This window comes from Danio rerio, chromosome 11, assembly GCF_052040795.2.
Source record: "Danio rerio strain M-AB ecotype USA chromosome 11, GRCz13ab, whole genome shotgun sequence".
In the NCBI taxonomy this organism is placed as follows: Eukaryota; Metazoa; Chordata; class Actinopteri; order Cypriniformes; family Danionidae; genus Danio; species Danio rerio.
The window spans coordinates 4,228,955-4,243,381 of NC_141031.1; the positions used below are offsets into that span (position 1 = coordinate 4,228,955).

General features: G+C 36.5%; 1 protein-coding gene and 1 long non-coding RNA gene across 3 annotated transcripts in view; one reads left to right on the top strand and one right to left on the bottom strand.

Moving 5' to 3' along the window:
* LOC147834630 (uncharacterized) lies at positions 1–5,281 on the top strand. Its single transcript, XR_015502281.1, has 3 exons — positions 1–303; positions 1,182–2,751; positions 3,053–5,281. It is a non-coding gene; the product is annotated as an uncharacterized LOC147834630 (long non-coding RNA).
* ccdc3b (coiled-coil domain containing 3b) overlaps positions 4,019–14,427 on the bottom strand; it is a 26,335-nt gene continuing 15,926 nt past the window's right edge. For both annotated transcript variants that reach the window (XM_087272391.1, NM_001020570.1), the window contains 1 exon segment: positions 4,019–5,811. In XM_087272391.1, the coding sequence (XP_087128517.1) occupies positions 5,527–5,811 (285 nt within the window). In that variant the 3' untranslated portion in view covers positions 4,019–5,526.

The following is a 14,427-nucleotide window of genomic DNA, read 5'->3' on the forward strand; positions in this document are numbered from 1 at the left end:
GAGGGTTGACAAGTATGGATTTGATATCCATTTTCTCTGCCTCAATCACTCTCTTCTTCGGGTCTTACACTGTTTCAGCCTCATTGTAAACTCCAGAACCACCATGGGAGGTAGGGCATTCTCTTGCCATGCACCCAAACTATGGAATAGTTTTAGTATGGAGTGAGTGACGTCATTGTGACAGGTCGGGTTAGGGGTGGGGTTAGGTGAGCGCATTAAAAAGCATTGGATGCATCTCAGATTGCTCTGCACCAGACCCCTCTCACTATACTAAACTAAACTAAACATGTTGACTCTCGACTGGTGAGCACAAAAGCAATAGGCAAATATCTTTACATATGAAAAAATTTAAATATTAAGGATATATATAGGATATAATAAGAATAGATATAGGATATAAATATAAAGGATTAAAATATTACAAAACATACTATTTTATAGCCTATATAAATATGAAAAATCACTGCTTTTATGTCTTCTTCATCTCGGGAGGCTTTTTCAGTTCATTCATAACAATTTGCTTTTGTATAATGTTATTATTATTAGCAGTATTATTTATTATATCCATATTTATATTTGTTTTATTAAAAACAAGCTTAGATTTGCCCACCTGTCAGGTTTAAGACCATATGGGGCACAGCATGTGTTTTAGGATATAACTCAGGTTTTTGATGACATTTTGTTATTATTGTTCTTTTATTCGTTTGCTGAAAATTAGAACTGAATTTAGAAATAGTTTTGAAACGAATATTTGCGCTTAACAAACAAAATTAATTATTTATAGGCTAATTGATGTCTGTGCGTAAAGGTTTCCCTATCCAAGAGTGAAAGTGAAAGTGATCCATTATCTCTCATTCTCACGCAGTAGATGCTCTGTTTAACAGTTTTCTGTTAAAAAACTTTTAACTGTTAACTGTTTGCTTGTGAAATGCTCATTTTTTTCCCACTTAGACTTTCTTTGCGTCCTGTAAATAGCGAATGCGCTTATGGCGCGATGCAGCTGGCTCTTAAAGGGAATGGAGGATGAGACTCTAATTGGTTTATTCTCAAAACACACATATAACTCATTAAGAAATTAAACTCAACCCTTTTAGCAAAGCAGGTTTTCCCGTCCTTAAATTAGCAAAAACGCGTTCTGACGCGTTATACTAAACTAAACTAAACATGTTGACTCTCGACAGGTGATTTTGTATTAGATTTTCATGAACAACTCCAGAATGGAAATCCGAGACCAAACGCCGTTCTTTCAACACCAGCTTTCTGATTTAAATGAATGCATGCTCAAAATCTCAGAAGAAAAAAAAATGTCTATAATTAGCATAAAGGCTTCAAGGATCACTGCGCCACACCACATTGTCAACACATCTGGTCCACAGCTTGGCCGAGAACATGGTTTATGTTGAAAATGCAGTCTGTGTGTATATCTTAGTTGGACGTGTTCATGGAGTAATGACAGATTCTTGCCGGGTGCAGCTTTACTGTGATATAGTGCTTTAAAAGAGATCATTGAATAGAGTCTCTGGATCCGATTATAAATGCCCGTTGTTGATTTGGAGATGCTTGAAAAGCCTAGAAATGTCTCTGCTTCATATATTCACCACAATGTCTCACTTGGTTGTTAAATAGAACCCATTGTAATTGATAAGTCATTCGAAGCTAAAACCCTTCTCCCATTCCCCATTCGGGAGCATATGGAAATAGCTGGGTCTAAACCTTCTGGAAACAGTATTGGAGAATCAAGCAATGGGTCTGCCAAAATTGAATTTCTTCAAATATGGTCAAAAAATCTTAGAGAACAGACTGAAATCTGAGGAAAGGTTTTTGCTTTGCACTTCATTCTTGGCCTAGAATCACATTGCATAAGTCATAAATGATCATTAGATGGAGAGTTTCTCAAGCTCGAGGAGAAACCCAGACAGCCTCTGTGATCCCTTTGGTATCCTCAGCAGAGTTCAGACCTATTTTAAGGACTAGAATGATTCTTATTCGATGTCTGAGTCAGAAATCTGGCAATATTGAATACGCGTTTGGAAACAATGTTCCTCCAAGGGCTTCAAATTCCTGGGATGTGACACTGAGAGGAAGAAGGATATCTTTCTCAGGCCTCAGTAAATTTAACTGTAGTGACAGGCATTGGGCTGAAGGTTTGTATGAAAGTTGAATGAAACTCTGAATGCAATATATTCTGAAACAATACTTTAAACCAATTGGGTTGGCATAATCGGGACATTTTAACATTGCATGTAGTTCATGTTATATAGTATGGCATTACCTCATGGTTTGGACTATGAAATAAAAGACACTTAGCATTCCTTATGACTGCTGACTGCTAAATATAACAGAAACCAGATATATAAGATAAAAATATAATACTACAGAAAATATATACTACACACATCACCTTTAAAGGCAGAAAAAACAAAGAATGCTTTACCGTACACTGTAAAAAATATGTAAAATTTACAGTAATGTACTGGAAATTTTGGTTGCCGGTAAGACTAAATTTACAAGCGCACTGAAAAGTTTTAATACCAATTTTCTGTAAAATTTACAGTAACTTACTGCCAATTTTGGTTTCCAGTTAGACTAAATTTACAAGCACACTGAAAATTTATAATACCAATTTACTGTAAAATTTACAGTAACTTACTGGCAATTTTGGTTTCCAGTTAGACTAAATTTACAAGCACAGTGGAAATAATAATTTTAATTTACTGTAAAATTTACAGTAACTTACTGGTGATTTTGGTTGCCAGAGTAAATTAGTTACAATGGTCCCTCTTTATATTAAGTGTCCTTAACTACTATGTTCTACCATCAAAAAAATAAATACAATGTACTTACTGTGTTTATAATGTATTTGAGAACACTTGTAGTGTTTTTGAGTTGGGATTGGGGTTGGGTTATGGACAGGTTTGGTGGCATGTGTAGGTTTAAGGGTGGGTTAAGGTGTAAGGGAGTGTCAACAGTGTATTTACAAATGCAATTACAAAAGTTAGTTACAGATGTAATTACATTCATGTATTTAATCAAGCATGTGCACAGTAAATAGATGTATTTACACAATAAGTACATTGTAACAAACTATTAATTCCTGTGTAAGTACGTATTCATTAAGGCCACAATATAAAGTGGTACCATTACAAATTGTGGTAAAATGTACTGTAACTTACAGTCATTTTTGGTTGCCAGTAAGATTTTAAATTTACAAGCACACTGTAATTTAATCAATACAATTTACTGTAAAATTTACAGTAACTCACTGGAGATTTTGTTTTCCAGTTAGTCTGTAAATTTACAAGCACAGTGTAAATTAATAATTGCAATTTACAGTAAAATGTTAAGTAACTTCCTGGTCATTTTGGATTTCAGTAAAACTGTAAATTTGGATGCACAGTGTAAATTACAGTTACAATTTAAAATATGTTTACAGTAATTTACTGGTAATTTTGGTTGCCAGTAAGATTTAAAAATTACAAGCAGACTGTAATTTAATTATTACAATTTACTGTCAAATTTATTGTAACTTGCAGGCAATTTTGGTTGCCAGCAAGGCTAAATCTGCAGGCACAGTGTAAATTAATCATTACAATTTAATGTACAATTTACAGTAACTTACTGCAAATTTAGGTTTCCAGTAAGACTGTACATTTGGAAGCACGGTGTAAATTACAGCTACAATTTACGAAAAAATTTACAATAACTTACTGGCAACCAAAATTGCCAGTAAGACTGTACATTTACAGGTGCTCCATAAATTAATGATTATAATTACTGCAAAAGTTACAGTAACTTGCAGGCAATTTTGGTCGCCAGTAAGAATTTTACAAGCGCACAATAAATTAATTGTTACTATTGTAATGTGAAAATACAGCACAATTATAATTATTTATTTACAATGCGCTTGACTTACTGGCAACCAAAACTGACGTTACAGTAAGTTACTGTCAATTTTACAGTATTTTTTTTCACAGTGTATAATTGCAGTACCTATTAAATACCTTCATATCAACAAATATTTAAGGAAGTGCGATTTTTATTTAATTGCTCAGTGGCATACATGTGAATGTGTTAAACAAAATGATATCTTACAATAAAAAAAAAACAGTTTTAAAACCTTGTCAGTACAGTTATTAAAATGATGAACAATTTCACTTTAACATGAGCTTCACTGAGTAAAGGTTACATATATTAGGTGCTCAGCACCTAGTTTGCATGTAAAAAAAAAAAATACAAAAGCGCACACAAAAGAAGATAATAAATGGACAATTTGTAAGAAATAAAAAAGAAAATTTAACCCTAAACTACCAGATTTGTCATGACTGTTAGCGATATTTGCAAATTAAACAGTATTTAACTGTTTTATGCACTGTATTTTACCGTAGGACAATTATGCAGTGTGTTGCTGTATTTTAAAATTGCATTGGGAAAGTTAGAAAGTAAAGACATACAAAACTGTAAATACATACAGTATACAGCAAGATAAATGGTGCTGTAAATGTAAGTACAGTATTTTTTCAGTAATTGATTTATAGTAAGTTACTAGAGAATTGCTGCCAGTGAGTTACTGTATATTCTACAGGAAATTGTTACTCTATGGTCAAATAAACCTCTCTATGAGGATCCACTTTAATAAGAAATCTCAAAACTACAGATTTAGATCTATCTTATACTAGAAATCTGATGTTTCTAGGGGGTTTGACTGAAAGACTTCTGTCATGGGAAAAGGGTGACTTTTAGTGGACTGAAATGGAAAGGTCACTACACAATGCCAACATTTATTTCTATACAAAGAGCCGGCCAAAAAAATACATGACACTGTGATCTTATCATGATCCGTCTGATTAGCATGTTTTCTGCTTCTATAGGCAGAAATAAAAATAATTATAATAAAATATCCCTGCAAAATATTGATTTTAATATTGATTAATGATAATTTGATTTTCAAAACATCCTCTAGTGGTTTAAACGTGTAATGTAACGTTTTCACATTTTTGATAGTAGTGGTATTTTGCATTTTGATGATATTGTTGACCTCATTCTTCATGTCTTTTTGGCTCGAGACTTTGGTCTCATTCGGTCGCTCTGATTTTTGACGTTAAAATTAGCTTGTTATGTTGCTTGATGTTGAGATGCATGTCTTTTCTTATTATATTATCCTTCTTTTAATGTCTAGTCATGAACACACTTGTTTGTAAAGCAAGCAGTTAGACTGTTTTCAGCCATTTCTTATTCCTAGTCATTTCTTCCATAGGTGACTGAATCGGACGTTTCAAAACAATCGCGAAAACGAGATCACTTCCACATTGAAGAATAAGGTCAACACACTCAAATGAAAATACTGTTTGTCTACACCGTCTGAACAATATAATTAGTCGTATGACCATTGTAACTTGTATACCTTTGTCCCTCAGCTTCATTGTACATGAGAAACGTTTCTGAAGAATATGCCGTCCTCTCTGGATTCCTGCATGACCTTTCTCTGTCAGTCTAGACCCGCCAACACATTATAATTTCAACCAGCTCTTAGTTCTTGAGCGTTTTGGGGATGATTTTCCTGAGGGTGGGCTTCTGCTCCTGGGTGGTGTCCTGATGTGGATGGGGCAACACCGGTTCAGTTTCATGGAGCTGTTTGAAGCTCTGAACGGGCTCTTTGGTCTCTCGTTTGGCCTGCCTCAAGAGACGCTTCATATTCTTGACTTTGTCCCTCAGGTGGTTGTTGGCCTTCTCCAGGATCTTCACCTTCTGAGAAAGGTTTTTGACTTTCTCTTCCTCCTCAAACAAGGCCTTCTGTATGTTGGAGCACCACAGCTGAAGGAATTGAATTGGAACAGGAAGTCAGTAGATGTTAGCACATCATAAATAACGCAACTTATAAAAACAGTCTAAGGGTGCTTTCACACCAGCCTTATTTAGTTCGATTGAATCGCACTAGAGTTTTGTTTCCCCTTTTGGTACGGTTCGTTTGGGCAGGTGAGAAAGCAGCAATCGTACTGGAGAGCGCACCAAAAGCGGACCAACTAAGCATACCGAGACCTGCTTGAAGAGGTGGTCTCGGTACGCTTTTAAACGAACCCTGGAGCGGTTCGTTTGTGGTGAGAATATGATCCGTACTAAAACAGATCCAACCGCAAAAAGTACTGCGCGTTTTGGACTAATTCAGCTGCCTTAGGCCGATGCGCTGTGCATTATGGGATATGGAGGAAAAATATTCGTTGACAGCGCTTTACCAACAGAGAGAGAGAGAGGGGAAAACATTACCTGATGGATCGTTGGTAATTTTCCACAAGATGACCATGTCGCAGTTTAGCTAAATTAATTAATGCCTCCTCCTGAAGTGATGAGCGATGCATTAAACCCTGTTTTCCAGCCGCGGCCGCGCTTCATTTTCGTAATTTATAGTTTGTCTAAAGCAGGGATACAATCAGCCAGCGCAGTCGTCCCTCCAGAGAAAAAGGTTTTGTTTACTTGCGGGAGTTCACTGGCATTTTCCCACAGGTGAATTCTGACCAATCAATTAGCAGTTTAGGAAATATGTTCAACAACATCTGGCCAATGAGAGATGTGGATTTTGTCAGATGACTGCATTTTGGTTCGTTTCAACTGGTTCGGACCAAAGCCAGCAGTGTGGTGTGAAAACGACTCAAAGACGGCAGAAAATGCAACAATTTATCATTTACTGCGCTTGGTCCGGACCAAATTAAGCGAACTACAGATGTGAAAGCACCCTAAGGCACGCCTCGGAAGAAGATGGAGTTACAGTTTTGTGGCCTTATAATCCTTTTTAGACTTTCAAGTTCCATAAAGTTGGTCACAAATGTACCAAAATGAGTTCTCTATTTGAGCAACCCCTGTTTCTGATATTTCAGCCCTTTTATACAGTATATTCTGTCATTTGTTTGCAGGGAACTATCTATTTAAATCTGGGATTTTGTGACATGCATGTTCCCCAAACAAACTACAGAATATACTGTACGCCTAAAATATATTTAAGGCCTAAAATATGGGCTTAAATATCCGAGTTCAGAGACAGAGGTTACTCAAATAGAGAAGAGCTGATTTTGGTACATTTCTAACCAACATCATGGAAGATTAATGTGTAAAAAGAATTATAGGACTCCTTTAAATTGCCACAAAATGACCAAAAAGTTAACATTTTCTTTTAATTTCACTTATAGGTCGTTCAAAATATAGGCGCCTTTCTGTTTTCAGTATAACATTAAAGAAGATGTTTAGCTTAATCTGTGGTCTATGGGGATTGTTATTATGGAATTATTATTATGGTCTTTTGAGATTAAACATAAAGGCATACAAACAAATCCAAATCAATCCCCATGGCTCCTGATTGACAGACTGAGGTCCTGTGAACTAAAACAAGCACTATGTGAACCAAACTATATATCCCATCATCTCCTGCAGTTACACACCGGTTTCAGGTCACCTCTTGATTGTACACACATAAGCCACTAGGACTCATTACATGAAAAAAACACTCCACTTACACAGACGTTTTGGGCAGGGAGTGTTCTCTAACAACCCCACTGAGCTGGATTAAGAGGTATCAGAATTGTGACAAAAATGTCACTTAAATTAATCGAAATGTCATCATAATTCAAAATCTGATTGCAAAAAGCACTTGTATGAGATCCTGGTTTTTATGTAACATATTAACGCAAGTATCATAAGCGAATTATTTTCATAAATTCAATGTTATGTAATATGTTGATATTAAGTGACTAGCATTATAAATATTATTTTAAAGAAATGTTTCATTACTGATTGATGACTGAACTACAAACAATTCAATGATTCATTATGTAATTTGGTTGCAGTTTCATATTAAAATCCATCCATCCATCCATCCTTTACTATCTATCTATCTATCTATCTATCTATCTATCTATCTATCTATCTATCTATCTATCTATCTATCTATCTATCTATCTATCTATCTATCTATCTATCTATTTCTCTCTCTCTCTTTCTCTATCTATCTATCTATCTATCTATCTATCTATCTATCTATCTATCTATCTATCTATCTATCTATCTATCTATCTATCTATCTATCTATCTATCTATCCATCCATCCATCCATCCATCCATCCATCCATCCATCCATCCATCCATCCATCTATCCATCTATCTATCTATCTATCTATCTATCTATCTATCTATCTATCTATCTGGTTTGTTAGTGGATTACCCAAGGCACAAGTTGTAAAGGCTCCAACCTTTTGCATTTGCATTTTAAGACACTCATTTGCATTTAACGTGACTTTTACCCAAAATAAAAGTCATTTATACTAAGGTATAATAAATGATCTGTGGGGTATTTTGAGCTGACACATTCCGGGGATCCATGAGACTTAGATGTAAAAAGTGAAAGGACCTTAAAGTTAAATAAGTATGACGTAGTTAGAAAACTTGATTAATCCGGCTGCGTTTTAATCAAGCTCTGATTAACAAGTGGAAATCGAAGCAGCTGAAACTCGTCAGATAGCATTTGTTGTTCTTGTTACGTAATGGCAAGTTCACAATCTTTTAGAAAGCGAAGAATTTACTGCTCGCCTCACACATGTGTTCCTCGAGTCCTGAATGTATATCGGCAAATGAATCACAGCTGTAAGTGTGTTTTCCGTAAGGCTGGATTTCCCGATTAGCTCTAATCATCATGCTTGCACCTGAACCCATGTGTAGGTCAGATGGGATTGAAGAGTTATGATATGTGTAAACATGTTAAGACTGGCATCAATGTGCAATATATTTAGGAAACTATAGCCTGAGGTCATTCAAATGTAAAGCTTGCATTTGAGGCGATACAATTTATAAGTAGACATGATGGGCTGTATAATCATTTGTTTAAACAATCTTTTCTCTACTTGATTGTTAATTGATGAAGACAGGGTTGATTTCCATTGGCTGCTACTTTCAATTGCTTAATGAATGATTTTGAGGACTTGTAGATGAAGAAGTTTGTATTGTATGGAGTCAGATCAGTCTCAAAAATAATATATTTACAAAAAAAATTCATTCATGCAGAGCACAATTCAGTTTAAGAATCCAATTTGTAAATTCAAAACACAATTCATAAATAGAACACCTAATTCACAACTAAAAATCATAAGTTTTTCACCAAATTAATTGGATTTGTGTATATTAGAATTGGATTTGAGTATTTTTTAATTGTTTTTGTAACATCAAAGGTTCTGGCAACCAAGTTGAGGATCCATTAATTAATTAATTAATTCATTCATTTTTTTTTTCGGCTTAGTCCCTTTAATAATCTAGGGTTGCCACAGTGGAATGAACCGCCAACCGATCTAGCATATGTTTTACATAGCAGATGCCCTTCCAGCTGCAACCCAGAGGAAACCCACGCCAACACAGGGAGAACATGCAAACTCCACACAAAAATGCCAACTGACACAGCCGAGGCTTAAACCAGCGAACCATTGTGTATTTTTCTATATTGTGTTTTGAACTTATGAATTGGTTTTGTAAATGTGAATAGTGATCTAGCTCCACATGGGAAGGTTATGATATTTGATTAAAGTGTGTTAGGGCAAAAACATTTTTTACATAATAACAAATTGAACAGATACATTGTTTATATCAAGAACTATTATATTCTAACACTTTAGATTAGGTTACAATTCATGCTATTAACTACTGGCTTATTACCTGTCTATTATTAGTATATTAACTGTTCATTAGTAGTTATAAAGTATGATCTTATCGTGCAACCCCAATCCTACCCAAAACCTAAACCCAACTTCTACCTTACTCACAATTAATAAACAGATAATTAGTAGCTTATTAACCCAGTAGTGTTAGTTAATGGTTTGTTAATAGCTTGAATTGTGACCTGAGTGCATTTTGATTTAATGGCAAATTTAACTAGTTAAACTCTGCTGTTATTTTGGGATTTCCGCCTGGATTTTGCCAACCAAAATTTAAAAGCTTCCCAAATCCACATGCAGAGGTGTAAATGCAAGAATTTGGTATCATTATAAAGAAAACCCTTTGAATTTTCATAAAACCCTATTGAAAGTGTTTGTAACTGTATTTGATGTCTGTTTCATAATAAACAGAGGCGCTTTTTGTATTTATTTATTTTTTTATAAACTCAAATTTGAAAGTGCACCTTTTAGGTTCTGTGTGGTCTAGGGTGCTGTAATTAATTTTGGTGGTTCCTGCACATGTCTGTAATCATAAGAAAAAAAAATGTCTCCACCATAATCTATGCAAAAGTTATTGTATTCCAACTGATGAGAGGTGCTATACAGACCACAGGGAGCGATCATTGTTTTCAGATTTCACTATTCTTTTGTTTGATCAAACATAATTCACTGTGTTTGGAGCACGTCAGACATATAAAAGGATTACTTATGCACATCACCTCAAAAACAGAGGAGAAATGGCCCTGAAGCACACAGCATAAGGTAAGAGATGACAGCTGTCTGTGCTATCTGGGGCTGCTTATTGATCATAAATGTATTGTTTTCACTTCTGCGCCATGGAAACACCGCGATTCATTCGGCAACTGTTTGCTATGTGAATATAATTCAGTAAAAAGAATGATAGAACCGTATGAACACCGCCCAGAGCTTTCATTTGAGCTATAACTTGTACATGTGTCATATGAAAAATATGATACCAATGTAAAATACCTATAGCTCGGGTATCCAAAATACTGTGCATTTAAATGTAAATAACCTTTTTACAGTAAAACAAAAACCAAAGTGATGCATATATGCATAAAATATAGCTTCTACACTTTCAAACGAAACCACTTATGGGGGTCGGGTGCAGTGCTAGCTCTTTAAATCTTAAAGCGAAAGTCGATGACGTCCCGGACCCGGTACCATGGTTAAACTTCTTGAAAAATATAATCAGTTGCAGTATAAACAGCAGTTTTGCATCTCTGTTTTGTGTCTTTTGGTTTTAGTTATGGCATCAGAAAAACACTTGCAAGTATGCGTCAGTTATATAACTCAAATCAATATTTGGTCCTAATGCAAATAAGAACATCGAATCCTGCTTAGTACTTTCAAATAGGCACTAAACTAGTTGTCTTTAAAGATTAAGGTCAATTAACTTCTTAAGTAAATATAAAATATGAAGTCACCAACAATCCCAATGTGGAGTTGCAACTTAGGTCTGAGGGCCTATGATTTTGAGCTGAAACGTACCGCCAGCATTTATAAGAAGCATAGATGAAGACTAAAGAAGAGGAATGTTAATATCCCAGCAGTCGTTTCTCTTAATTCTCTCGAGACTTGAACCAAGACATAAACCGCACTTAATAGGGAACACCAACTCACAGCAAAATATAGGCTTGAAAATAGCAGCTGGTTTGGACTCTCTTAAGAAGCCGTCTACTTATTCGAGCAGGATTTCTGAGGCAGAGGATGTTTAGGCCCTGAAATGTTGATTTTTTTTGTGTGTGTTCAGCATGTGATAGCCACAAAAGCTTCTGCTAGAGCGTCTCATCCATTTTCAGAAGCCAAGACAACCACAAGCAGGCATGCAAAAGACTCGAACAAGCAATACTGCAATTCCTCTATGCCGCGTCTGCCTCCCTGAAATAGTTTCCATCAGCATGCATACACACAAACACACGACAGGCAATTGTGGGGATGGATTGGAAACAAGTCTCTCTAATGAACACTACATTATTTAATTCAACAATAAAAAGCGAACACTTACAAAAACGCATCAAAAACTAGTAAAAATGGAGACTGGCTATTATAAGCAATGGTGTAAAGCACAGGTGTCAAACTCAGTTCCAAAAGGGCCGCAGCTCTGCACAGTTTAGTTCCAACCCTAATTAAACACACCTGATCAAACTAATTGAGTCCTTCAGGCTTGTTTGAAACCTACAGGTAAGTGTGTTGGAGCAGGGTTGGAACTAAACTGTGCAGGGCTTCGGCCCTCCAGGAATTGAGTTTGACACCCCTGGTGTAAAGCAAGGGTCTCAAACTCAAAATGGCGAGGGGCCATTTTAGTAGTGATGGGAAGTTCGGATCATTTTACTGACTCAGATCTTTGAGTCTCGTTCATCAAGATGAACGAATCTTTTTTCGAGTCATTTTGTTCACTTCGTTCAATTTGCCAAAATATTATTAAAATGTTACGAATTGCTTCCAAACACATCTACAACTAGCCCAAAAGGTTGATTGCACGACAAATAAGTCATAAGTAGAATATAACAAGGAGAAAATACTAATTCAATGTTTACCTGCTCATTTGTCTATGAAGGCATTTTGTCTCTTTGCTCAGCTCAACTCTTCATGTCTTCAAATATCAGGGGTTAATTCACGTTACACTGACAGTCACATATAATCTTAATCAATGCACAGTCTAAGCCGATAGGAGACATGATCGTTAGTTCATCACGTGACAGAATGACTCAAACCCGAGGACTCAAGAGATGAATGGATCAATTCTTTTTCTGGCTCTAAACGCGTATGATTGGCCCGTGAGGAACGAGTGACTCAGACCTGATAGAGGACTCAAGAGATGAATGGATCAATTCTTTTTCCGGCTCTAACTGCATATGATTGGCTCATGATGAACGAGTGACTCAGACCCGATAGAGGACTCGAGAGGTAAGCGGATCAATTTTTTTTCCGGCTCTAAACGCATATGATTGGCTTCTGCCAATGTGATGAAGACTTGAATTAACGATATCACCTGCACAAATGTGCGCACGCGCGAATTAACGAATCACTCCCTGAGAGGACTCGCAGTTCCCGAGTCATATTGAAGATTCGTTCAAAAAGTATGAATCGTTCATGAACGACCCATCACTACATTTTAGTGACTGACAATTGATAGGAGGGCCGTTTTAACATTTAAGCACAAGAAAAAAGGGGAAACCTGACATAATTAATGCATCTTAGGACAACAGACATGATGTTTATATTTCAAGCATTACCTGACACCAGTGATAATGCAAATCAGTGTGTTTATCGTGTCAAAATGCAACGTATGTCCGATGCTGGACATTGATGTCGGCCTGACGTTGGGTTCTGACATTAATCGATTTTCATTTTCGTGATCCGTCATTTTGATGGATTATGCTCATAGATATATACACTAGATATCGCATAGGGACCCTAAGCATGCGTCAATAGCGCCGCCACATTGGTACAGTGCTCCGAGTACAAATATCATTCAACCGCACTAGTCAAGACAGTGTTATTACGTGAAGATGCGGGACTTCATTGCTGTCTGCGGGTGTTGTAACGAGCAAACAAAGAAAACAAAGCACAAAGGCAGAACATTTCATAGGTAATATTAAGTTTTTTTTTCTGTTTTTGTATGTTCTAAACTTTTGTGCTAATCAGGTAACGTTGTTGATCAAAATAGAGTCACTTACTGCATTCACCAAACGGCAAAGCAGCTCCAACTCGCACTAAACACTCGGCTTATGCTAGTTTTGTTGAATAAAATCAGCAAACAATGCAAAAGAAATATGACAACGAGATGCTGCGCTGCCAGAAACTTTTTTGTCGGCCATGAACGAGTCATTCATAACGGGGATTCATTCACAAACGAGTCGCTCACTCCGTCAGTATGAGAAGTGAAAGCAGGAGAGGAGGTGTGTTTCAGGACCTGATTAGATCAAATTTAACAGGGAGGGTGAATAGTACATTTCTGTACACACAAACACAAGCTTTGTCAGGAATCCCTGTGCGATCACTGATCCATCAATGTAGAAAAGTGATGTAAAATTATAATTTTCGTAATTAGAAAAAAAAATTACATAATAACATCCAGGAAAACTCCCGATCATAGATATATGTGTATATCTCTGGCTTTGGATGGCCACAGTCCTCCACTGTACCTTGGTCCCGCATTCATTTCAAAGGAGCGCTACCCTGTAGCAAGATGGCGGCGATATTGATGCATTCCGTCCAATAGTAAACAATAGGCCAGGCGACATCTAAAGTATATATCTATGGATTATGCTGAGGGTGATCTATTGTAATTTGTAGCTAATTGTAATTCCCACTCTTGTCCAGCTGATGGCGATTGTCCTTGTTTTGTCTACTCTTTGTCACCACTACGTATTGCAAAAATGTCACAGCAGCTGTGAGAAGTTTCTTTAAACGGCCAAATAGTTGTGATAATAATAATGGTGAAAGTTTGGTACGAGCCAACCAAGCGGCAGCAGGCAGGTCAGGTGCTTTTGAGTGTGTTGTGAGCACTACCGAATGCAGAGGGGTGCAGAAGCAGCGCGTGCTGTAGTATTTTTTCCCGGTGAAACAAGTGCTTGCAGGAACGGGAAATCCCACATTAAGAGAATCCAGCAAACTTAGTTCTGATCACAGCCTTGGGAGAAATGTTTCCTAACTACAAAACGCTGGCTGAAGTGGCGCTAGACTAGTTCCGGTCTTTGGTCACGAGAAATCGACT